This window comes from Pelodiscus sinensis, chromosome 1, assembly GCF_052426305.1.
Source record: "Pelodiscus sinensis isolate ZL-2025 chromosome 1, ASM5242630v1, whole genome shotgun sequence".
Lineage (NCBI taxonomy): Eukaryota > Metazoa > Chordata > Testudines > Trionychidae > Pelodiscus > Pelodiscus sinensis.
The window spans coordinates 121517521-121544899 of NC_143052.1; the positions used below are offsets into that span (position 1 = coordinate 121517521).

Genomic DNA, 27379 nt, shown 5'->3' on the forward strand with positions numbered 1-27379 from the left:
ATATATTCAATTTAGTCTGTCATTGAAACCTCTCTTTTCCCTTTACCTCACAGCAACAGGTCCTGCTTGGGCATTCAAGGCTCAAAAATTGTATTTATATTCAATACCAATAGTGGTGCGTTCCTTGGCATTTACCCAACAGCCTCGCTGTTTTGCTATCTAATCTCAATTCTGTGCGGCTGCTCCTTAAAAGAAAGTTACTAGGCATTAGCAAAGCAAACCCTGCCACCTTGCAGCAATGTTTGCTTTAGTTTGAAGTAGGAATATTTACATTAAAAACCACAATATATAAACTAGGGTGTATGATAGCTGTTTGCAGAACTTTTACAATACTTTGATTGAACTCTGAGAAGGAAAAAACATACAGTAGGTTAAAAACTAAACTAAGTTTGAGTATCCAGGGGCTTACTCTCTAGGTCAAAATCAGCTATAATTTTCCATAATTTTTTTAGAATATAAATTCTAAAAAATTATATTCTAAAAATTATCAACTCACAATCTCACAATCTCTCTCATATCCTTGATGCCTGGTATTTTCTGAACAAATACTATCTTGTATGATCTGCTACCAGGCCCCCTTCCATAGCCGATAGTTGAGTAAACACACAATTCCCCATCTCCATGCAATGTCTCCACTACAATGTACAGTCTTTCCTATTATATAGCACAGAAACCTGTCATCTTAATGTGAAATCAATTTTTACTGACCATTATGGCAGCTTTTATCCTCCCAAGAGAAAACTGCAAAGAGTGACTTAAAAAAAAGCCAAATTATTTGACACCAGAGATCAGATAACATTTAGCTCTTTAAATTCATGGAAATCAAAGATTCCTGGGGAAACTTTTCTCCCAGCCTTGTATTACCTTGAAAAGGTGGCATGCCAAATGGTACTTGGCAGCACTAGTATTCTGAACTCTCAAGTTCAGAAAGTATTATTTTACAATGCAAAGACATACTCTGCAGATCTCCACAAAAATTGCACGAACATGAATAAATCTTGCACACATCATTCTCTCTCAATAGTGCAATTTAAATACTACTGCAAGATTTGACACAACTCTATAGGTGAAAAGAGAAAGAGCATTGCAAGGTTCTGTGATGTCTATCAATAGCATCAAATGCAAAAATGCTGCAGTGTCACACCATTTTCTTACGAAACACAGATATTTGTCATCCAACTAGAATTTGTTTCACAGTTAAATACCCTCCTATTCTGACTGTCGACACTTGGTGTTAAGTGTATTTTAATCTGAACAAACGTGCTTTGTCTTAATTATTCAGCAATCAAGATGAAAAAAAAATTAACCCTTGCAGATGGAAATATTTGCAATGTAGTGCACAGATAAATTAAATGAGAAAAGATAATATGAGAACCCCATCTCAACGTTACAGCCCCTTTTTCCACAGTAGCAGGGCTCTTCCAAAATATTAATGAACTTCTCTGTCCAATACCCTCTGTTCTCTTCCCCTTTCCTCCCACCCCACACTGGGAAATTCTTATTTTCTCCCTGGTAAGGGGAGGAGGAACTAGGTAAATTGCTTAAGGCCACACGGAAAAGGCTGCAGTGAGCTGCAAATTGAATGTGATTCTCCTTAGTCCCAAGTCTGTGCCTTAACGGTGACCAATAAAAAGTGGTTTTTTTTTTCATTTAAATTAGTTTTGTGCCCTTGTTTTGCTTTTGGATAGAGCAAGGATGGCCAACTCGAGGCTCGCGAGATGCAAAGTTGCAGCTCCTGACGGAACTGGGACAGAACCCGGAACCGCTCAGGTCAGCCGCTCTCATGGCTGGGCTCTTGTGAGCCACAAGCGTGCTCACGGCCTGCGCCGTTCCACTCCCGGCCCCCAGTGCACTGCGTCATATCCTGCACATGCAGGCCGGGTCACACAGCATCCCAGCCTGCCTATGCTAGCAGCCGGCCGCTGAGCACAGGCTGCGGCTCTGGGACCTGGGCATAATGGGGGGGGGGGGGAATTAGGTTAGAGCGGGGAAGAGATGCCTGGCTCTGGAGAAGGGGAGAGGAGGGAGATCGGGTGAGGGGGGCGGTGCACATGCAGTGCAGCGGCTCTGGCTCCAGGACTAGGGTTGCCAGGTGTCCAGTATTGTACCGGAAAGTCTGGTATTTGCACGCTCTGTCCAGTAAAAAAAAAAAAATCAGAAAATACCAGACATGTGCAATGTCCGGTATTTTCTGATTTTTCCGGCTGCACACCGGACAGAAGCCTGGAGTGGGTGGGGGAAGCGGCTGGGAGTCCTGGCTGGGAGGCGGGGCCGTGATTGCGGCTGGGAGCCCTCAGTCGGTTGAGTGTGAGGAGAGGGGGAAGCCTCCTCCTTGCTCGTGCATCGCCGGGAGCCTGCGCGGGACAGGCAGCAGGTGCCCAGGTCAGTCCCGCTCCCCGCCGGCCAATTTGCTCACCCCTCCCCTTCCCGGCCAGCTGGTTCTCCCCCATTTCTCCTCCGGATCTCTCCCGCCCCCCCGCCCCCCAGCTCTGCTTCCCGCTGGCCCGTTCCTCTTCCTGATCTCCCGGCCAGCACAACTGCACCCCCTCCGCCAGCTCCGCTTCCCGCTCCCCCATTCCTCCCGGCCACCCTAGCAGCCCCCAATCCCCCCCAGCTGTGCTTCCCGCCACCCCTTACTCCCGGCCAGCCCTGCCCCCTCCCAGCTGGTCCCCCCTCCCCCAATATCCCACGGCCAGCCCCCTTCTGCCCAACTCCCACCACCACCACCACCACGACCAGCCCTGCTTCCCGTTGGCCTCCCCATCTCTCCCGGGCAGCCCCGTTGCCCCCCCCCCCATTAGCTGTTTCCAGGCCCCCCCCCCCTTTCCTGCCCAGCACCACTCCCTTCCTGGCCAGTCCCCCCCCCTCCCCATGAAGCATGTCAGGGTTTTGGGGTTTTTCTTTTTTAAAACCCCTACCAGTGATCCAGGTTCTTGGAGTCTTTTTTTTTCTTCCCCTCAACTACTTTGGTCCCCCTCCTCCCCCCCTTTTTTTTTCGTTCAACGAAATTTTTCCCGGTGTTTTTTTTTCGGTGGGGGAGGTGTTCGGTATTTTTGTTTCAGTCACCTGGCGACCCTATCTGGGACCTAAGCATAAGATTCCGGGGGGGGAGGGGAAATGGGTTACAGCAGGGAGAGGAGGTGTCTCGCTCTGGGGAGGGGAGAGGGATTGGGTTGCACACGACGTCCCGGCCAGCTCATGTTCAAAGTCGGCCACTCAGCGCATGTGCCTCAGCGTCTGGAGGGGGATGCGCGGCTGTAGCGGCAGTGGTTCCAGGACCCGAGAATTAGGTTAGAGCAGGGGGGAGGGAGGATTGGGTTAGATCAGGGTGGGTGTGCTTGGCTCTGGGGAAGGGGAGGAGAGAGGGATTGGGTTGGGGGGGTGCCTGGCTTTGGGGAAGAGGAGGAGAGGGGGACTGCAGTAGAGTGGGGTTGGGTGCCTGGCTCTGGGGAAGGGCAGAGGGACTGGCTTAAAGCAGGCTGCTCTTCCCCTTCCCGGCACAGCTGGTGCGCTTCCTGAAATGCCAGGTCTGTTGCACCACCAGGCCCTTTTCCCCCTCCTGCCTGCCTGCGAGGTGAAAAGATGGGAGGGACTAGGAGTTTGACATAAGCCATACCCTGGGACTGTACCAGCACCTATTTTCCCGCAGCACAGGTTTTTGGGGTTTTTTTTTGTTTGTTTGGGGGCTCAATAACTTTGCCCCAGCTCTTCACGCGGTCTCCACTGCTACTGTGGCTCTTCATCTGGAACAGGTTGGCCATCCCTGGGATAGAGTATTGAAATGCCCTGGATGGTTTCGGTTGGTTAAGTTTCTCCTGGCTTATTTCTTACATTATAAAAAAAGGTGAAAGTGTCAACTCTGGTCTTGCCTGTGTAATACACAATAATATTTAATATTTGTATTTTGGCAGTGGCTAGAAATCCCAACTAAGATTGGCACCACCCTGCTTAATAGCACAAACACATAGTAAGAGACACTGCCCATCCCACAGAGTTTACCATCGGAACAGTCAAAACAGACCTAGGGCAGGAAGGGAAACAGTGTCACACAAAAATGTACTGATTTGCCCAAGATCACACAGCAGGCCAGCAGCAGACCAAGAAACACAACCTAGCTCTCCTAATGACTACTGATCTATTGCTCTACCCACTAGACAACACAGTCTCTTCTCTCCTGCTTTTGTTAGATGACCTCTGGGCACTTTCAGGGTTGTTTATTGCAAACTCTTATTAAGCTATTTGAAAAAGTGGGAGACAATTCTAATAAAAGCTTCCTTTATTTAAAAGGTCAGTGAGTCACAGAAGTTGAACAGGTCTTAACACAAAACAGCCACAGAACTTTAAACAGTACAGTTATAAAACCCATCCCATTTCAACTGAACTTCCACTTGTTTCACTCTTGTGGTATCACTATTTCACTACTTCTTGAGCCATCATGGAAATCTTCCAGCCTAGTCATAATCAGAATTTTTGAACTAAAAATTAGCAGACCATCTTTTCTCAAGAAACATACACATGCATGCACACATGCTCACTTCCAAAAAGGGCACAAGCCAATTGTCCTTTTCCTTTGTGCGTCACCTTTAAAAATCTAGGCTCACTATAGATCTAACCACCTCTTCTACAATTCTCCTGAAACAATGATTTGCAAAAGATACTTTAGGAGGCCTTTTAGAAAACAGGTGCAAGGTAACTGGGTGAAACTGAATGTGAAGGCTACTTCTGAGGAAATTATGTGTCACTCCACAATGCAGAATTTTGTAGAAATTAATAAGTTTTTGCACAGAATTTTCTTCTCCCCCCCCCCCCATTGAAATGGGGGGAGATGTATGGAGAGCTGTGTAGCTGGGCTCAGGAGAAGGATTGGGGGGAGGGCAGGTACCAAGCTGGGGGGGGGGGGAGGAGAGGGTTGTGGTTCAGTTCTGGGGGGAAGGGGACAGAGAAAGGGAAACTGGATTGATTTAAGTTTGTGTGAGAGTGGGGGAAGACGCTGTATTGTGGTTACAGACATACTTGCTGAGAGGAATTTTGAAATAAATTACCATGATTATGTAGTGTTATTTTGACTAATGAAATCTGCTGAATTTTTCAGAGTTTTGAAATTTTGTGTGCGGAACTTTCAAGTTTTGGCACAGAAGAACCCTTGGAGTAGAAGGTGCCTGACAAGGCGAAATGGGATAAGGTAATTTTAGGTAGTCACAGTAAATAATTTGTATTTAAATACTTGCGTAGATTTATTTTATTTGCACAAGAAATAGCCATTTATTAGACAGACATCAAGAGTTGGAAATACCCACTTATAATACAGAGCCCATTTCCCAGCAGCTGCAGGGTAGAGTCCTCAGAGGATGCAACAAATATCACTTGATAGTCCATGTGACCCCTGAGAAAATTTGACAGCCCAGAAGCTCAGATACAGCAGACAATGTTACCTGAGCAAGCTAGTGAGAGAGATTCCAGGCTCATTCAGCCATTAGGAGAACCAGAAAGGAAAAAGAAATCTCTCATGCCTTTATGCTTCTATATGTTTGTAAAGGTTTGTTTTTTCCCTGCTCATTTTTACACGAGAAATTCAGCCCAGGAAAATTCTACAGTGATTGGAGAACTGGTGAAATCATCATAAGGCATTACACGAGGCTGAGCAATTGGGAAGATAAGACTGCTTAAAAAAATCTTTGAGTTCTCAAGGGAGGAAAGACAGCAGCAGAGGAGAGGGGACAACTATTAAATTAAGGGAGGGATGACACAGCATGGGCGGCGAGTTATATGGGCTCGTGTTGCCCAGACTCCTGCAATATTTAGAGCCGGGGTCCCTGCTCCACCAATATGGGTCTCTCCCACGGCTCTGAATACTGCCCGTCCCCTGCAAGAAGACACCGGTGGCATCAGAAGCTGCGCAGCCTGGCACGCCTCGGTGCTGTTGCGCATGCTCCAGCGGCCCCGGGCACTTCAAAAGCCGGGGCCGCACACCATGAAGCCAGTGGAGGACTTGGGAGGCCTTTGGGTGAGCGCGGCCCCTCCCCACCGCCCATGTGCCCCCTGCAGCCGGCTACGCCCTCCCGTGTGCACCCCCGCAACTCCCCCTCCCCGCCCATGTACCGCTATCGCTGGCCACCATCTCCAGTGCGGCTCTGGTAACAGCAGAGGAGCCGCTCACAGGCAGAGGGGGGCGGCCAGGCTCCCTGCCTCGCCAGCGCCACTCGCCCGCCTGAGCCCCGGCGGCCGATCGTGTGCTCTGAGCCCAAGAGCCTCCCGCTCGGTGCTGGGGCCCCGGAGTCTCGCCACTGGCCGTGCCGTGCCAGAAGGAGTGAGTCTTGGCTGGTAAGTCTTGCCCACATGCTCAGGGTTTAGCTGATCGCCATATTTGGGGTCAGGAAGGAATGTTCCTCCAGGGTAGATTGGCAGAGGCCCTAAAGGTTTTTCGCCTTCCTCTGTAGCATGGGGTACAGATCACAGCTGGAGGAGTCTCTGCATCTTGGGGTCTTCAAAGTATTTGAAGGCTTCAATATCTGAGATATAGGTGAGAGGATTATTCTGGGAGGGGTGGGTGAGATTCTGTGGCCTGCACTGTGCAGGGGGTCAGACTAGATGATCAAAATGGTCCCTTCTGACCTTAAACTCTATGAGTGCCTGGCTGGGCAGGGCTGCAGCAGCCGTTCCTTGCGCACTGGGCTCAGCCCCGAGCTGGGCTGCTCGCAGCCAGGCTACGGAGCTGCCCACATGGTGGGGGCCCGCTGCTCAGAGCCCATCCAGGGAAAAAAATATCGGGAGGGAGGAGGGGCAGGGCTGTCCGGGAGGGGCAGAGCAGAGCGGGGCAAGCAGGTGGGGGCAGTGTAGCTATCCTAGGGAGATGAAGGGAGGAGCAGTGTGGCTGGCTGGAGGAGATGGGGGCTGACCAGGGGAGATTGGGAAGAGGAGAACTGGGCAGCAGGGGTGGCTGGGAGCGTGTCGTGGGCACCAGTGCTGGTTGGGAAAGGGTTGGGGAAAGCAGGGGAAGGGGAGTAAATCGACCGGCGGGAGCAGGACTGACCCCAGTATATGCTGATCTTGGGACACTCAGTCCTGCACATGGTCCTGGTGAAGCGCAAGTGAGTCCAGCTGCAACTCCACAACACACTCAGGGGATGGGACAGGGATTCTCCTCCACCCCCAAGGCATCAGACTCAACCAGGAGTCACCAATTCAGCCCCACACAGCTTGCTCTGGGGAGCTACACTTCCCGGGCAGGTGGGATGTTGAACCTGGAGGATAAATGTGGCTTCCGGTGCCTCCATGTGCGGGTCCTGCTCAGAGCGTTGGGGCTCTGTGGTTACTACGGTCTCATGTGTCTCTTGGAGACCTTCCGCCTGGCTCTAGGCCAGCAGTTGGAGCGACTCCACAGACTCCAACCCCGTAAACTGGAAGGCAGAAGGTTGGGGAGGGGAAGGGGAAAAATAGGAAGGAAGGGGCTTGTGCTGAGGGATGGGGAGGGCAGGGCAGGAGAAGAAAGGGGAAGGCACCAAGGCACAGGGTAGAGGGGAGACAAATGCCAGGGGACCAAGGGCAGGAGGGGAGGTGTCAGTGCGAGGGGGACAGAATGATGCTAGGAGAGGAGAGGGTAAGGGCACTGGGAGTTAGGGGGGTAGGGAGAGGTGCTGGGAGAAGGCTTGAAAGAAGGAGCGGGCATGAGGAAGGTGGTGATGGAGCAAGTCATGTGTGAGGGCAGAGGGTAGTGAGGGGAACGAGGGCAGAGGGTGGTGAGGGGGTGGACATCAGGGAAAAAGGGGGCGGGGCAGTGAAGGAAGGGGAAGGCATCAGGAAGGTGCAAGGGTAAGGGAAGGTGCAGGTGCCAGAGGATTCTGGGGGTGAAGCATAAGGGCAGACACCTGCAGGGGAGGGATCAGCACCAGAGAGAGGCAGGGCAGGTGTAGAGAGTGAGGTGTTAGGAGAGGAGATGAGGAGGGTTAGCTCACATGATCAGAGTGGAGCTACTGGAGGAGTGGGCACAGGGGGGAGAGATGGGCTGATGGAGTGGGGGCATGTCACAGGAAGGTTGAGGGCAGTGAGAAGGGCAGGAGTCAGGACAGCAGAGTATGGTGGGGGGGGGCAGCAGGTACCAGGGGAGCTGATGGAACAAGGACAGGAGACATGGTAGCAGAGAGAAAATACAAAGGTTTAAAAATATTTATTAATAAACTTGGGTGCCACAGTGGCACATCCAAACAAGCCACATGAACTCAGTACGGGTGCACAACACAAAATTCATTCTGCTCATGGGAGGAAACTCTTAGGCTATGTCTACACTGGCGGTTTCTTGCGCAAGGGTTCTTGTGCAAGGAGTCTTGCGCAAGAGCATGTCCACACTGCCATGTGTGAGATGTGCTTTTGCGCAAGAGCATCTATGGCAGTGTGGATGTTCTCTTGCCCAAGAAAGCTCCAATGGCCATTTTAGCCATAGGGGTTTCTTGCCCAAGAAATCCCTGCAGAGCATCCACACTGTCCTCTTGTGCAAGAGAGCTTACACCTGTTAGAAAAGAGCATAGCTCTTGTGCAAGATGCCCTCTCTTACCACGCCATACTGTAAATTTCCTTGCGCAAGAGCAGGCAGGCAGTGTGGCTGCTCTATGGGTTCTTGCACAAGAACGGCTGTACTTGCACAAGAAGCCACAAGTGTAGACATAGCCTTAGAAGGAACACTTCCCCCAGCTCTCTGCCCCTGAGTTAATGTCACACACATTGGGTTAATGCAACTGCAGGATAGCTGCATGCGGGGGGGGGGGGGGGTTGGGGGGCCAAACTAATCCCTGTTGGTAGGAGGATGGAGGGAAAAGCCCTTGGAGAGGAGTGACATGACACCTTTTACTTCTGGTCATGTGTCCATCTTGCCCCAAGCAAGTTACCTCCAGAGGCGTGGCTAACGGGGGAGGGGACATGGCTAACAGGGGCCGGGGGGGGGGGGGGGGAGGGGGTGGTGGCGGCTAATGGGGCACCACCAAAAATTATACTAACCTGCAGCCCATGTGAGACAGTGAGACTATTGTGGAAAAATGATGGGAATGAAGGAAGGAAGAACTGAGGAGGGTGATGCAGGAAGCAGTAGGGAGATTGAGAGAAAGTGGAAATGAGAGGAGTGAAAAGGAGAATGATGAAGGGAGAGAAAGATGGAGAGCAAAAGGAAAGGGGTCAGTGCTGGACAAGAAAAGAGAATCAGGATAAACAGAAGGGATTCTAAAGGAAGGAAGAGAGCACTCTGAAGGAAAGAACAAAGAGAAAGAAATGAAAAACTAAGAATATCAAAAGAGGCGTGGACAAAGTAAGACAAGCAGTTTAGGTTTACTCATAAATGTAGCACCTATTTTAAATGTCTCTTGGGTGAAGGAGATACAAACCAAGAGAAAAGTCAATTTAAGTATCTACACATGCAAGTACTTTGGAGCACAGAATTAGGATTCAAAACCATCATTACTATTAGAAAACTGGTCTGAAACCAGCAAGATGAAACGCAATAAATACACAAAATATTACACAAGGAAAAAAAATCAAATGCACACATACAAAATGGATAGAACCTGACTCGGTGATAGTACTGCTGAAAAAGGTCTGGAGGTTATAGAAGATCACAAATTGAACAGAAATTGACAACTTGATGAAGTTGCAAAAAAAGGCGAATATATTGTGGGCTGCATCAACAGGAGTTTCATAGCAAAATGCAAGAGATAACATTCCTGTTCTACTTGGCATTGGGGAGACCTCAGCTGGAGAACTTTGTCCAATTTGGGGCACCACACTTAAAATATGTGAATAAACTGGAGAGAGTACAGATGGGAGCAACAAAAATGACAAGGTTTAGAAACCCTTTCCTCATAGTTTTAAAAAAAAATGGGCATTTTAGTCTTGACACACAAAGACTGAGATTAAGGGCTATTATACGAGGTTTGACTGTTCTCCGTGTCCACCCAAGGTAGGACAAGAAGCAAGGGAGATTTAAGTCAGCTATTAGGAAAATTTTTATAACTCTAAGGGTAGTTAAGCCCTGAAACTGGCCTCCAAGGGAAGTTGTGGAATCCCCATCACTGGAGAATTTTAACAACAGTTTGGACGAACACCTTTCAGAGATGATCTGGGTTTATTTGGTCCTGATTCTGTGAAGTGGGCTGGTCTTGGCCTTGATGACTGAGACCCCTTCTGGCCCTACATTTCTATGCTTCTATGATACATGTGAAGGGCTTTGTTCTCTTCAGATGTGCCTGGTTTATTCTGTGTTTTTAATGACAATCTATTGCATATATTTCATACTGTGTGTATTGAAGGCTAAAAGTATTTCCCAATGGAGACAAACACACTAACTAATTGAACATGTAGCTGAGGTTGCAGTTTAAGCAATCTTGCCCTTATACTGCTCACACTGTACCTAGTCTGTGGACAAACAGAGGACTTTTGGGCTGGCAATCCACCACCATTCATAACCACTAGGGGTATGTCTAGACCAGTGGTTCCCAAACTTTTCAGCATCACGCCCTTTTTTTGATTTTTGAGAAACCCTCACGCCCCCCTTCCCCATAGCAGCATGCCCCCCAGTTTGGAAACCCATGGTCTAGACCAGGGGTCTCCAAACTTTTCAGCCCGAGGGCCGCATTAACTATCAAACAGCAGTTCGGGGGCCGACTACACACTTGAGGTCCAAATAAAAAACAATCAAAACATGGATGTTGTTTTTAATTATTTATTTAATATTATTTTATTCAGTTATTATTTAATAACACATTCATACACTACACATGAACACCTGTATTAGTGTGAATGGTGAAATTGTTTCCTGGATGCCAAAATAGCAGACATTTCTGGCTTTAGATTTGTTGTCCCTAACATCAACAGTGACCTGAGATTATCATCGGACAAGTTTGTTCTCAAATTGTTCTTCACGTATTTCATTCTTGAAAATGTTTGTTCACACAGGTATGTTGTTCCAAAGATTGAAAGGTACCTTGATGCAAAGTTTTGACATTAGGAAAGTCTTCCTTGGGCAAAAACTGGTAAAAACCCACCAGTCCTATTTTGAACTTGTCCCTAGGAGGTCATTTGCTTGCAACTCAATGACTTCCAGCTGCAGTTCATCTGGGAAACTGGCCACATCTGCTTCAAATGGGTTTTGAAACAATCTCACTTCTTCTGCCTTTGAATCCAAAAAGGTCTCCACGGGCCGGATGAGAGGGCCTCGCGGGCCGCATCCGGCCCCCGGGCCGTAGTTTGGAGACCCCTGGTCTAGACTATAAGCCTCTTTCAAAAGAGAGCATCTAGACTTTCTTTCAAAAAAGCGAGCCACTATTTCGAAAGAGTACTCAGGCAGTCTGGATGCTCTCTTTCAAAAAGCACTGTTTGCATTCAAGAATGCCTTTTTCAAAAGAGCACTTTAGGGGAAAAAAAAAAAAAAAAGGCGTTCTTCCTCGTAAAATGAGGTTTACCACAGTCGAAAAAACCGCCACGTTCTTTCAATTTAATGTCAAAAGAAGGCGGCAGCAGTTTAGACGCAGGGGAAGTTTAAAAAAAAAAAAGAGCCACTTTAAAAAAAAAAAAAAAGCTGCACACAACAACAACCCTGTAGTCTAGACACACCCTAGGAGGCTAATCATGTAAGGCTGAGCACCTCAGTCAAGGTGTTGTATCCCCTTCACTACTCTTTCACTTCAATGGGAAATGAGAACTCACCGCACCTTACATAATTGGGCATCATTCTACCGCAAGTTACTAAAAGCACTCTTAACTAGACAACAGACTACAGGAAACTCCTGTAGGGGCAAGACCAAATCCTGATCTCATTCATGCTGGTGTGAGTCTAGAGATACTCCACTGAGGTCAGTGGATTTACTCCCGCTTCACACTGCTGTGACTGAGAGCAGATTTGGCACATGGTGTCTTTAAATAGCCCCAAAAGGAAAGGCAACCACAGCTTTGTTTAACTGAACAATAATGAACCCAAGGTGATCTGAAACAGAAACATAATGCAGCCAGCTACCACCCACTTTAAAAGAGAAAGTAAAAACACGCGCACACATGAAACAGTACACTATTTTGAGATGTGTTTTCAACTCAGGCCTCTAGCTCAGTACTCAGCTTTGATCTGTGCTAACTCCACTGGAGAAGCACTTACAGGAAGACAGAAAGACACAACTTGTTAACTGCAAACTGAGCAAAACTGAGTAGCCATCACTGAGAAACCATCACGGTCCCCCATGATACTTTCGATTAGAAACATGCCTCTCTCATGCTTCCTTGTCTCTTAAAAATCCATCCCATGACAACAGTGCAGCCAGTGCAAGCAGCACTACTTGCAGTTCAAGTTGCCCAACACATCATGTGATTAGACCCTGTTGTCAGTTGCTTGTAACTTTGCCAAAAATTTAACCCTTAAGACTTAAGTTTTCATGTCAAGTGTCTGCTGAAGGTTGATTTAGTTATTTACTTTAAGCTTCTGTTAAAATGGTTCAGCCATGTATGAGAATGAGGTTGGGAAGAAACACGTGGTTGCACATGTTAAGAAGAGATATAAGAGCTCAGTGGCTACATTTTGTCTTCACCGGGCAAAGATTCCCTCTTCTGGGAGCATACACAGGCCTCTCTCAGCTCCTCGGGCTTATCAGGCTCCACATACGCCATCCTTGCACAGCCACTGAGCACATTTCATCCTAGGGATGGCTGCAGATCGCTGTGGTTGCCAAGTACTGGAACTGAGAGCAGGAGACTCTCCTGTGCTTTCAATGCTCCCTCCTGCTGGGCCCAGGCAGGAAGAAACAGCTAACTTAGAATGCAGGAGGTGAAAAATGGGGGGTGGGGACAGCTGTAGGAGCCAAAAGGGGGAGGAAGTGAGGGAGCAGGGGAACATTGCCAGAAGGGAATCTGAAACAGTAATGGTTCACAAAAGCCAGTGAGGGGAAGAATAAAAGAGGATGGGGGCAGCATCTGGGAGGAGAGATTGGAGAGGAGAGAGGGGTAGAAAAATGTGGCAGGAGTCTTGGTTGTGGGTTAGGAAGGGAACAGGACAGAGTAAGGTAGGCAGGTGCCCCAATATAAAACCATCCTAATCATTGGGACAATCACGATATTAGGGGCTTTGTCTTTGGAACTCTGCAAATCCACAGATATCCCCAGCTATTTGCATCTGCAATGTGAATATCCATGGTTCATTTTTGCAATTTAAATGAAAATTAACACTTCTCCCCATGTTTTCCAACTGCTAATGTTCTCTACCTTTCTGTTTTGTACATTTTTCATTTATACTCCAACTTCAGGAGTCGGTGGCCTAGTCTTATAGGCAATTTTGGAGACTTCCATTGTACAGGAATGCAAATCTTTGCTCAAGAGAGGAGAATGTGAGTAAGTTTCATAAACTACAGATTCAGCAGTAGCCCCAATGTGTGAAATAAAAGCTACCCTCAGGTTCTCAGATAGATAATTACCTCTGAACTTCTTCGGGGGGTTGGCAAGGTCACCTGCATCTGGCTGCACCACACATCTGTCATCCACTAACCTAGAAAAACAAACATGTTTAATATTGTTATTTTGATTTAATATTGTTATGGCTACGTCTACACAAATGTGCATACAACACCTAAGGTAACAGGGTTCTCACATTACCATTTCAAGTCAATAACATGGAAAACACCACACAACCTCTTCTACGTCAGCACAATGAAGAAAAATATCAGTGCACTCCCTGGGTATAAGAGGGTTTCTTTTATGGCACTCATTCAAATCAGCTATTTCAGTTCCCACTTCATTTACAGCAGGTTAAAGTCCCTTTCAGTGCAATGTGCATGTTGATATGTGCAAAATTCTTAACTTTCATTTGCAATGGTACATTAACCCTGAATAATAAACAGTCTCTCTCAGAGCAGCTCTCAGATTCTCATAGACGAGCTCCCAAGGTGAATCCAAAGCACACTGAAGTCTATAGGAAGATTCCCACTGATTTCACTGGGCTCTGGATTAGCCTTGAAGAGGCAGGCTGAGGCCCCTATGTTTGCAGCATGAAGAAAAGGATTTAAAGTGCCCCATTCCAACGTGCTAACCTTGGCCTCACTTCTGCAAGCAGCTCCATGCAAGCCAATCTCTACATCTTTGGAGTCAGCAACTGCAGTGGGGCTCCTTGCTGACACAGGAGTTCATCCAGGAGGCTCAGTTTAATGACAGATGTATGCATTGTGGCAACTTGTTGCTGCCCAATACTTCTTCCAAATGCTCACAGAGGAAGTGACGAAGAAGCTTTCTTCCAATCAACTCACAGGATAGTGAAATGTTGGATAGACTGTTTACAGCCCTTTACAAAAGTAACAGTTTCTAGTACAATGTTTCATGTAACCTGCAGGCTGTACCTATTTAAAGGCCAAATGACAACCAACTCAAGAATGGCTGATAGACCAACCACTAGAAGCAGGGTAGAGGGCGTACCCATACTAGATTATCACAGTGAGAGCACCTAAATGGAGGTGTCATACAAATGAGAATCCATTATTTTACTCCTAGGGGAATTTTGCACCACTGAGCATGCAGAGAATTCATGTCCACCATAGGTGTCTTCGCTTCTCAGCATAAAAATGACACTTTGCTTTCTCCACAAAGAGAAGCCACAAGAGTGGCATGCCACCCTCCCCAGCAATATGTTTTGGGTGCCCAAGGCAGCCAGCAGAGAGGTAAATTGCTGTGGGAGAGGCGGTGGGACTGGGGTAAACCCAGCTGGTGACTTTTACTCCATGCTGGACTCAATTACTAGTCCCAACTGGGCTGAGGAAGACTGGATTTCCTCTTCCCCAGATCCAAGCCCAAATTTCTCCTACAGACGCAGGAAGCTCTGCAAAAAACTCTCTTCCCCCAGCTTCCTTCATCCACTGCTCCTCAGCTGCAGGGGAAGGGATCCCTATACAAAGAGTGGCTCAGCCATCTGCCCAATTCTCATGCATCCTGACCCCCTCATACCTACATCCTCCTGCCAAGTCCCACTTCCCCTGCACCACGTCAATGAACTACCCAACCTTGGATCTTCACCCCACTGTGCCCTAACCAGTTGCACCTGGATTACTACTAGGGGTGTTAAAATTAGTTTAATACGGTAACCGTGCATCCACTAAATGTCTTAGCGGTTACACACACTGCAAGCACCCTCAGTGAAGCATCCCCAGGAGCAGAGCCACCAGCCCCTGCAGGCCTGGCTCCCAGGGAGGAGCTGGCAGCTCTTGCCCACCCATCTCCCAGCCTCAGCAAAACCACCTCCCTGGAAGCCACCTGAGTGTAACCAATAAGCATGAGCTTACCAGTTAAAAACGGTATTCGGCTACACTCTAACCACTAATTACTACTCTCTAGAGACCCGTTCTCACAGCATCTGGACCCCCTCATTGACCTCTCCACACACAGACTCTAAGCCCCAACCACCTTCACCTGTATCCCCTGCAGAGTCTCATTCACTGCATCCAGTGCCTCCCTCAACAAGCTCCTGTGCATCCAGATCCCTTCTGCACCCAGACCCCCCACAGTGCAGCACACACAACTCTCTCAAGTCACACCTGGATTCCCCTACACACTCACTCTCCACACTTGGATCCTGCCAGGCTGAGCCTGCTTGCCCACACCTGGTGCAGCTGGCTGCAAGAGGCAAAGCCACAGGGTATTGCTGAGACAGCCCCACTGCTGCATCTGTGTTCCGGAGGGAGGGAGAGATGCAGAGTGTCACCTCTTTGCAGCCAGTGGCCTGTGCTCCCCAATGCTGGACTCTCCCCATTTGGCAAAGGAAATTTGCAGAAATGTAAAATACTGTGGGCAGAATGTGTATTGTTGCGGTGCAGAATACCCTCAAATATTATTTGTCCAAAACCAATAGACACTATTCACACCTGCTTAACTACCCAACCATATTGTCTTGTACATTGTAATAGGGACGGAATCCAGATCTGTGAAGAGAAACTGAATGAGTCTCTCACAGAATTAGCCGCAAGGCATTTTTAAAACAATAGGAATGACTTGTAAAATATAGAGTTAAAACATCAGCTTTTCAAAATAAACAGGAGTCTTTTTAAAAGCTATAATAATTCTGTAGTGCCTCTTCACACTGGGTAGGCTCTCAGAGGTACCCGGGGTATGTGAATTTCCCAGGCTACTGGGTGGGGGCTCAAGCTGGTTCTGTGTGAGATGGAACCCGAGATATTGAACCCAGCCCTGGTTGCTGCCGAGCCTACCCAGTGGAAGGATTACACATATATGCAAGAGCTCTCAGTGGCCAGAAACCTGCAGCCCCTTATTTGTCCAGTCAGCCACTTCTCTGAATTTAAGTTGCTTTAAACCATCTTTATAAAGGAGTGAGTCAGCAACCAGAGAGCTTGCTAACAGGGGCTGTTAAACAGGGAGTTTGGAGAGAGAGAGTTCTCCAGATAAAGGAGGAAGCTAATACAGGAGCCTTGAGGGAAGTGGCTGTCTGTACTGTGTGTTTGTGTTTGGGGTTTTCTTGCTGTGGGCTGAGCTTGTGTTTGGGGTGGGTTTATCCCCCCTTCTTCTCCCCCCACCCCTCATGGAGTGAGTGCTGTGGCCGGCAGGTGGAAGCGGAGCTTCTAATCAGGGTTTGAAATCTAGATGCCTCTGCTCATTGGTTGAGCCTTAATCAGCAGGAGAGACTATCAGGCAGTCCAGGGCTTTATAAACGAGTGAGTCAGTGACCAGGGAGCTTGTGAACAGGGACTTTTAACAGGGAGTTTGGAGAAGGAGTTCAGAAGGGGAGTGGGAAGGGGGTGAGATACACTCGCCGTTCTTTAAAATCTTCTCACTACACTCCTGCCCTTCAAAGACACATTTAATAACTGAGGAATCTCTCAGAAGGAAGCCAGGTACGGATGGGGATAGGTCTGCTGTTATCTGCACAGCATGTGCCATGTTTGTCTTCCTCCCAGAAGGGATTTCATCTGCACTAAGTGCAAGCTGGTCACCATTTTGGAAGAAAAAATTAGAGGACTTGAGGGCCAAGTATTGCCCCTACGTTCTATCAGAGAGGACAAAGCTGCCTCGACAGAAGGCAGCATGTAATCCTGCAGGCACAGCAGGCTGAAGGGCCAGTCAGGGCACTACAGGATAAAGAAGAGAACTGGCAGCATGTAACCTCTAGAAGAAGAAGGAGGCCAACTCAGGTATCCTCCATCCCTGTAGACTGGTAAATAACCGCTATCAGGCTCTCTCCACAGGCACTGCAGTGGAGAATGCTTTGGCAGGGACCTCTCTGGCTAGACTGTTGGGCTCAACGGGTAGTGATGAACGATGTCAGGATGGCGGTCGGTTTCTAGCGGAGTGCCCCAAGGATCTGTTCTTGGACCGGTTTTGTTCAACATCTTTATTAATGACCTGGATGAGGGGATGAATTGCACCCTCAGCAAGTTTGCAGATGACACTAAGCTAGGAGGAGAAGTAGATATGCTGGAGGGCAGAGATAGGGTCTAGAGTGACCTGGACAGATTAGAGGATTGGGCCAAAAGAAATCTGATGAGGTTCAACAAGGACAAGTGTGGAGTCCTGCACTTGGGACAGAAGAATCCCAAGCATTGTTACAGGATGGGGACCGAATGGCTAAGTAGCAGTTCTGCAGAAAAGGACCTGCAGATTACAGTGCATGAGAAGCTGGATATGAGTCAACAGTGTGCCCTTGTAGCCAAGGCGGCTAATGGCATATTGTGGTGCATTAGGAGGATCAGTGCCAACAGATCCAGAGAAGTGATTATTCCCCTTTATTCGGCTCTAGTGAGACCCCATCTAGAATATTGTGTCTGGTTCTGGGCCCCCCACTATAGAAAGGATGTGGACACGTTGAAGAGGGTCCAGCAGAGGGCAACCAAAATGATTAGGGGGCTGGAGTGCATGATCTATGAGGAGAGACTGAGGGATTTGGGTTTGTTTAGTCTGCAAAAAAAAGTGACGGGGGATTTGATAGCCTTCAACTTCCTGAAGGGAGGTTCCAAAGTGGATGGAGAGGCTGTTCACAGTACCCCAAGCTCCCTTCAGGAAGTCTAGTATAATTTAAAACAATTACACGGGAAAATCATATTTAAGTAAACTCTTCTACTCTATCAGTAGCTGATTTGTTCCTTCGCGAAGGAACAAGACAAAGCAATACCAGTTGGCTTGGTAGAATTCATAATTCTTTCCTTCTCCTTTTGATAATTAATACCTGCACTTCTACCTTTAAAAATAAAAACCAATAAAAACCTGAAGATTTTAAACTGTTTTGTTTTGACAGTTCTTGGACATTACGGTGGGAAAGGAGAGGGTTAGAGTGGCATTGACAGTGAGGATGCAGGGGCAATTTGACAGTAGGGCCCAGACTACACTTAAAAGATTTCCTTTTAATAGCTGCGTTGGTTAGGAGTACTCATACTGAAAACCTATAAAGGCCTGTCAGACTCATGTTAGCGGGACTTGAGCTAGTCCACTAAGGCCTAGTCTATACTTACCAGGTGATCATTGTTCCAGGATTTGATTTAGCAGGTCTAGTAAGGACCCACTAAATGGAATGCTGATGGTGCCTCGTCGACCCCGGTACTCAACTAAATCACAAGGAGTGAGGAAAGTCAATGAGAGAGTTTCTCCTATCCACCTCCCACAGTGGGGCCACTGCAGAAATTTGATTTAATGTGCGTTGACTTCTAGCTAGAGTTGTGTATCGTAAGTCTCATTTCTCCCCCCAGTGTAGACCTAGCCTCAGAACAGCAGTGGGGATGTTTCAGCACTAGTGGAGGCTAGGGCTAGCCACACAAGCTGAAACCCGCCCTTTGCCTCCACTGGTTCTGAGCTTGGCTGGCTAGATCAAGTCTTCACGGGCACTGCAACATCCACGCTTATCTTTAGTGTGCTAGTTCACGTCCCGTGCAGTGCAGGGAGCTCCCAGAGTTTAAGGCCTCCTCTGCTGCAAAATGTCTCCTGCTGTAGCATAGGACCATCACTAGATTCCTCTGCTCACTGACTGATAAAGGGGGAGAGGAACTTTATAATGGTTTATTCTATACACATTCTACTATCTCTGTCCTTTTAAATGACTTGTAGGAGCCAATGTCCAAATCTACCTATGTGCAAATGTTGTGGGATTAAGTGAATTCAGAACAGAAGCCCAGAAACATTAGACTACAGTAGACTCAGCATTACAAACTGATTGGTCAATCACACCTCTCCTTTAAAATCAGAAATCCACAATCAGGCAGCAGCAGAGACAAAAAATAAAGAAAATACAATGTAGCACTATGTTAAATGTAAACTACTAGGAAAAAAAAGTGGGAAAGTTAAAAGATTTGATAAGGCATGGGAATTCTCTCTCTTCTTGTCTCACTTATGGTTAAAAGCAGCATTTTTCTTATACTGCATTGAAATTTTTCAATGCACTATTAAGTCAATGTTTTGTTGTAAACTTTTAAAAGCACTGTTTAATTTGTTTTGTTCAGAGTTCTGAACAACCTCCATTCTTAAGGTGTTTGTAACTTTGAGGTTCTACTGTATTTGTAAAAATGTTTAAAGAAGCCATTTCAAAATGTTTTAGTTTCAAAATTAATCCAACAGTTTTCTCCATGGTTTTCAGAACTAGCACCATAAGTAGAAGATTTGGGGTATCATTTTAGGGATGCTCATCTCATAAGACCCCCAACTGTTGCCTTAGTTACAGAGAGAATGTTACCTTCTCTGTTACAGAGTCATACAGTAATTCCTCATTTAATACTATAGATGTGCTTCTGAAAATGTTTGTGCTAAGCGAAAACGTGCTATGCGATGTCAATTTTCCCATTAAAAATAATGGAAAAGGTGAGGGTTACGTTTCAGATGGTGGTGGCAAAGTCAATTTTTTGTTGGAGATGGGTTCGCAACGTCAGCATTAAATATCTAGCAACACATGTCGCCGCGGTTTGTTAAAACACAAACAAACACGTGAGTGAGCGAGCGGAGGAATGCTGTGACCACATGTATTCATCCGTGCATGTGTATTACCACTGTTTTCACCAACTTATACTGCCGCGCGAAGTAATCCCCCACTTGATTATTTTCGTGTTATTTCGGGGACAGTCGTGTTATTTGAAAAACGTTCCCTAAAAATAAAATCGTGCTATTGCGAAAATGTGTTAAGCGGGCACGTGTTAAATGAGTAATTACTATATTACAGCACCATAACACATGCAGCTAAGGGCTAGATCCTGCAGGTGCTGAGTACTTCTTACCAGATGCCAAGCACCTTTTTAGCCATTTGCTAAAGGGGCTGTTGGCACTTCTTGCAATCCAAGCACTGAAACTTAATAGAAAAGTAAACTTACTATTAGTCACTTTCTTTTGTATGTTCTGTGAAGGCATAGAGATAAATGCCATAAAGTTATATTATAGTAATTAGTGACCACAATCAGCCCTAATGTAAATGGATTTGCACCAAGGATTAATTGGCCCTCAAGCTACATACAAGATTTCTCAATTACACATGCATTACTCTTGGTCCTGCAGCTCAATTCCCACATTTAATGCAATTTTAGTTTGATAGTGTACAGGATACAATAGGCAGGCAGCTCTCCATTCCAATATAATGCAAACTGTTTTTAATAGAATGATTTCTGAAAACAGAAATCTCTTTTAGATCTCCTAGCCGGGGAGGCCCAGTCCTCAGGAATGAAGATGCTTGAGCACTACCTATGCCAGACATGGATTCAAGTGCCTCAACCTCCCCAAACCAGGAAAGGAGAGAATAGATGGTCAAATGATGAAGGAACCAGCCTGAGTCCCAGGTTCCAGCTCTAACTCAATCTTGAGCAAGCCCATTTAGTCTCCCCCCAACTCTCTTGTCTACTTACACTGTAAGCTCTTCAGAACCTTGGTTCCCCATTTGTACAATGGGAATAGCAGGATTTTCCTTCCTTGCAGGGGTGTTGTGAGGATAACTATATTACAGATTTTAAGATGCAAAGAGGATATGCTAATGGAGGCCACAGAAAAGTACGTAGAGTGGATGGTACAGCATCCATGAAAGGAGATAGAGGGACTGCAGAGAAAACCTCTAGATCAGTGTTTCCCAAACTGCTGCAGGAAAAAAATACCGGGCCTCAGTGTGGTTGTGGGCTCCCCGAGTGCCCATGTGGCACCGGGTCTGCAAAGCCCTTGGCCAGCCTGGGCATAACCTGCAGCCCGATGTTCCAGCTCCCAGCAGAGGCGTGTCTAGGGGAGGTCGGGAGCTGGGCGGGGGGGGGGGAGGCATTTCTCCTAGCTTGTCTTTTCCATATGTTCACATTTGCATAATTGATTTCCATCCCAAACCTCAGGGACCTTTATTTATTAGATTACCTAGTGGCCCCACTTCTAATCAGGGCCTCAACAAGTGCTATACATAGACAGAAAGAAAATGTCCTTTGTCATGATGGGCTTAGGGATTAAACTGACTGGAGAGATACAGGGTAGGAAACAGAGAGTGTTATCAGACCCATTTTACAGAAGGGACATTGAGGCATGAAAAGATTAAGTGACCAGCTCAAGGTGACACAGAAGTCTGTAGCACAGCTGAGAAATAAAACCATATCGGATGAATCTCAGCCCAGTGCTTTAACCACTGACTGCTTCATCTCTTGCAAAACATCTTATACCACACAAAACCTGGACTAAGTTCAAATTTGTCCACAAAATATGGTAATTTTGCTACATCTTTAGTCCCAAAGAATGTTCACCTATCTGTAAATTCACTTGCTTATTGAATTATGAATATACTGATCATGCCTCCTTAGTCAAAATATATATTTCCCAAACTTACATCACTTAGTGAGCAAAGGATGAGTATTCCCTGCCTACATTTCATCAATAAAAAGATTAAAAAAAAGCATCTGCTGGCTTGTTATTCCTAAAAGATTCTGAAACTTGTTAGATAGTTGCATTGGGTTTAACAAATTGTGTTTTGTGCACTTGCAAAAACTAATTTAAAAGGCATGAAGTTAATAATAGGCCTGACTGAACCAATAGAAGGTGTGGTTGTTATTTCAGGGTCAGAGCTTTTTAACTCCTTCAGGCATATGATCTGATTTTTTTTTTTAAAAAAAGGTCACATGTGTTTGCAATTTTGTTTTATAGTGCAAGCATCACAAATTTAAGAATCCTGACATAGGGAGAACTAGATCTCTACATTATGCAATATACGGAACTCACTGTTTAAAATAAAGACCTAAGTTATAAACCAACCATTTTAGCAATTATATCAAAGAAGTTTTGGCAAGCTTAAAAAAGCTTAATAGCTTTAATCTTTTGCTCACTGGAAGTGGACAATACTGCATTGTACTGTATATTGTAACATCGTACATAGCAGGTACAACATGATTCCATTTCAGTTCTGCACATGTTGGATACTTAAAGGAAACAAAAGGAATTTTCTGCATGATTATGGCATGATTTTTATTTGTGCAAGTCCTCTTAGAACATAATAAATGTCTGTGGTTTAATGTACAATGCCTATGAATGAATGCTGTACAACCATTTTTAACTATAATCATTACGTTGCATAGTAATACACTACAGCTTAAAATATACTCTCATGCTCTGGAAGACAACAGTTACAACATTGGACCACTATGGAATTAGATTCTGAAAGCAACAATATTATTGGGAATCTCTTATCCGGGTTCCCAGTCCTGCTCCCACTGAAATCAACAGAAGTTTTCCTGTTTATTTCAGCGGAAAACTCTTTTGAGAAAGTGGTGAATTTCAGTACAATTGGTATCTATTGCCTTCCTGTACCCCATACTACTGTGTACAATACAGGCTACACAAAGATGAACACTTAGGCCTATAAATAATTATTTTCAATGAAGAAACAACATGCTCCTTGCTATTTGTAAGGTAGGAAAGTCTAGGCCAGTTCCTCTTCCATTTCCAATCATTCTGCCTTCCTTGGCTTTAGGGAGGTGGTGGAGATTTGTAGGAACATTTATTTTATTTACTTTATTTTCCATACTGAATTAGAGCCCTCATCTATCTAGCCTAGTATTTTGTCTTACCAATGGCCAGTACCAAATGCTTCAGATGAAGTTTCAAAAAGCCCTGCAGCAGGCAGTTAAAGAATAACCTGCCCACAGGGAAAGTCCCTTCATAACCATCATTAGTGAGTGCTTGGCTTATGCCCTGAAGAATCTCTCCCCCAAATATTTGTTTCAAACCTTTCTAACATAACTTTCGATGTTCTCATTATCCACCTGTAGCCATGTCTACACTAGGAGCACTTTATTAATATAGAAATACTGGTACACCATATCGGCAAAGCGCTTCTCGCATGAGCACAACTTATACTGGCAAAACTACATTGGAGGCTTTTGCCAGCAGCTACACTGATCTAAGTTCACATCTCTTCACAGCCTGGACTGACGTCACTATGCCACAGAAATGTACCGCATAGATATGGCTCACATGTCAAATGCTACCTTGAATGCTACTAAGCTCTTGACCTGAATGACATTGTGTGGCAATGAATCCCACCAGTTAACTGTACAGTGTGGAAAAAAATATTTCCTTTTAGCAGTTTTACATTTTCAAAAGTTCACTGAATGTCCTGCCATTATTTTACTATGAGAAGAGATGAAGAGAAATGCTCCATCTGCTGTAATACCATTCATTGCTTCAAATGCCTTTATTATAACCCTTCTTATTCATTTCCTAGCAAACAGCCCCCATCTTCAACCCCAGCCCCACCATGCATCTCTTTTTCCCCTGGAATTCTGACACACGCCAGGAGTGAAATCCCCCATCTCTCTATAGAAAGAAGTGGCAAATGGGGCAGTGGGAGGTTTTCAGCAGGGATATACAAAGGGAGGAATTTTAAAAGAGGTGGGGTCTGAAGCAGCAGCAGGAGTATGGGAACACTAGGGTGAGAGTATATGCATATGGGGCAGCAAAAGTGAGGAGGTATATGTGAGAGGGCAAGGATGGGTGGTACGTAGAGCAGAAATGGTTAAGCAGGAGAGGAGAAGGTTGGCTGGGGGTAAGAAATACTTGCTGGGAAAGTGGCCGTTCTTTCGGGAACTACAAAAATGCACAGGGCCATTTATGCCCCGTTTGTTGACTGTAGGCACATCCTTAAAATAAACATATCTGACACTTTAAGAAACTTACAGATAGAGCCCTATGCAGAGACAAATTTTCTATCTGCATCTGCAAAAATCATCTACAGATATCCACTTTCACATCTGCGGATGCAGGTACCTACGGCTCTAACACGGATATCCACAGATTTGCAGGGCTCTACTTATGGATGATGTGAAAGGGCCAAGGAATTTTTTTGCAACCATGGAGTTTATCAAAACTACTATTCTCACACACACACACACACACACACACACACACACACACACACACACACACAGATATATTCTGGGAGACATAAAGCTGCTAAAAACAGGAGACATGAAAAGATTAGACAAAAAAAAGAAAATGATGACAATTTATTTCATGAATTGCAGAAACATCTCATATGTCAAATCATCTCTGAAGTTACAGATTTGACCTCCACTCTTTGCTTTTAACAATACAAAATTCAGCAAAGATTCAACTATCATAACTCCATCTTATTTTGTGTTAGGTCAACAAAATGAGTAAGGATCAGAAACAATATGTTACTATTAAAATTACCAGAAATATGCATAGATTCAGGCTTGATACTTTTACTTATTCTGAGTAGTAATCTTACGCCTCAAAAAAACTGGGTAAAAAAAGATGTCGACATGTAGTCAACTACATGATTCACCAATAAGTCTGCGCTTGTTGGTTAATCTTGTTGACTATATGCTATATCAGAGGCAGCAAGGTGGGGGGGAGCGGGAGCCAGTGTCTGTAAGCAACTGGCTTTAAGCAGTCTCTCCACAAGCACTGGATCCGCCTGTCTCTCCCTCTCCGCCCTGCCCCCAGCCCCGTGCTGCTTCCTCTAATAGAGGGGCAGTAGCGCAGAGGTGAGAAGAGCAGGCGGAAGCCAATACGTGCAGGGAGTTGGCTTTCAAGCAGGCTCCCCACACATGCCAGCTCTGTGGACCCACCTGTCCCCCCTTTGCTGCCTCCTACAGATGCTGCGGGTGGGGGCAAGGGCGAGAGACGGGAGCCAGTGCTGGGGGTAGCCTGCTTAAAAGCTGGTTCTCCCTAACACCTGCTCCACAGTGCCGCCTGCCCCCACCCTACCTCACCCCCATGTCGCTGCATCTATTTTGTGATTTTTGGTGTAAATTAAGGATATCAAGTTGCAGTTAACTGACTAGTTGAGTAGTCGATGGAATTTCAATTAGCTACTCAACTAGTCAATAGGCATTTGTACATTTCAAAGGAGGAATGAGGAACTTAGTGTACAACCTGGGGCCAGCGGGATCTGGGCCGCATGCAGGCATGCCTGCTTTGAAATATACAAGAGTTCTCAGCAGAGGCTTTGTACATTTCAAAGTCATGGAGTCTGGGGTCAGCAGGGACTCTCCAGCTGATCCAGGGCTCTAAGTGGCATTTCAGCAAAACCCAGGATCAGCTGGAGAGTCCCCAGCTGATCCCAAGTTCCCCACAGCATTTCTCCAGAACCCAGGGTCAGTCCCCAGCTGACCCAGGGCTCCACCGCACTTCGGCATTTTAAAGGGGCAGCCCCGCACAGCTGAGCGGCGGCTGCCTCTTGGAAACGCCGCCTTCAGGTTCCAAAGCAGCAATTCCACACAGCTGATCCCTGCCTCAGCTGTGCAGTGGCGCCACTTTGAAGTACCCCTTCTTCCCCTCCCCCTTTGCTGCCTCTATCTGATAGAGGCAGCAAGTGGGAGGTCAATTGACTAGTCAATTTCCTATCCAATAAGCATTTGCTTATCGGATAGTCGACTGGTCCTTAACATCCTTAGTGTAAATAACCATTTATAACAAACAACAAGAAGTCCTGTGGCACCTTATAAACTAACAGATTTATTAGAGCATAAGCTTTCATGGGCAAAGATCCACTTCGTCAGACGCATGACGAAAGCATATGCTCCAATAAATCTGTTAGTCTATAAAGTGCCACAGGACTTCTTGTTTTTTTAGCAGATTCAGACTAACACAGCTATCCCTCTGATATCTGACATTTATAGCATGGTCCATCTTGCCCAAGTGGCAAACTAGATTAGAGTGTCTCAACGGGCTACCCGTTCCTCCATAAGACTCTCATAGAATTTTGGAAGTTCACATTTGGTACTGGGTTAGTGATGTTTAATAACAATTCAGGGCATCTGCTCTGTTTTTGTCAGTCTTCTGACGTAGTCTATGTCTACACTACTGAACAAAGTCGACCAGATGTATGCAACTCCAGCTACATGAATAATCTGATTAACGTAGCTGGAAACAAGGTACCTTAAGTCACATTACCATCAGGGTAGAGTACTAGGGTCAACTGCAGAGCAATCTGCAATTGATGTGGCAGGTCTTCACTAGATCCGCTAAATCAACTGCTGGTGGATAGGTCTCAGGATGTCAATCCATGCTATAGTGTAGGTGTAGCTTCCATGTAGGCTCTCACAGTCGTGAGCTACTTCAGACAGTGAGAGAATATGGTCTACATGTCTAAGTAAAACTACACAAGAATAAGGCTACAGGACCAGATTTAGTAGGTCTAGCTGGCTCCTACTTCAATAATTTTATCCCATTTATTTTGGAATCATTTTTAAAACTATTACAAATACAAATTTATTGCAGCCCAGATTGCAATATGCTATTAAAGAAATGTCAGCTCTTCATAGAAAGTTCTACACCCCTAATATCCTGCACCTGTCAAAGTGGTGATCATCAAATAGCCTGAGGAAACTCAGCTTATTTAGTCTACAGAAGAGAAGAGCGAGGAGGGAATTCGATAACAGCCTTCAGCTACCTGAAGGGGGATTCCAAAAAGAATGAAGCCAGGTTATTCTCAGTGGTGACAGATAACAGAATGAGGAGCAATGGTCTCAAGCTGCAGTGGGGGAAGTCTAGGTTGGATAATAAGAAAAACTATTTCACTAGAAGGTTGGTGAAGCACTGGAATGGGTTACCAAGGGAGGTGGTAGCATCTCTGTCCTTAGAGATTTTTAAGACCAGGCTTGACAAAGTCCTAGCTGGGATGATTTAGTTGGGGTTGGTCCTGCTTTTAGCAGGGGGTTGGACTAGATGACCATCAGAGGTCTCTTCCAACCCTGATCTATGATCATTATGCACATACCTCTTGCTATATAAAAGAGCAATACAAGTATAGCGTATGTGCAATTTAGATAACAGCATTTACCATGCTGAGACATGCTTTTGCCGATCACTTTGCATTGAAGGAGACAAGAAGGCAGAAACAGAAAATGTGGGAAAGAGCAAAAGTAGCCAGTGTTAGAAGCTTTTTTCTTATTTGGCTATGCTTGTAAAATTTAAA

At 46.0% G+C, this 27379-nt stretch overlaps 1 protein-coding gene across 1 annotated transcript in view; it reads right to left on the reverse strand.

Annotated features, from left to right (window-relative positions):
- ITPR2 (inositol 1,4,5-trisphosphate receptor type 2) overlaps positions 1-27379 on the reverse strand; it is a 324515-nt gene that overhangs the window by 264166 nt on the left and 32970 nt on the right. Inside the window, exon 2 of the mRNA XM_075898795.2 lies at positions 13434-13504. Within this exon, the coding sequence (XP_075754910.2) occupies positions 13434-13504 (71 nt within the window). The remainder of the gene's footprint in view (positions 1-13433; positions 13505-27379) is intronic.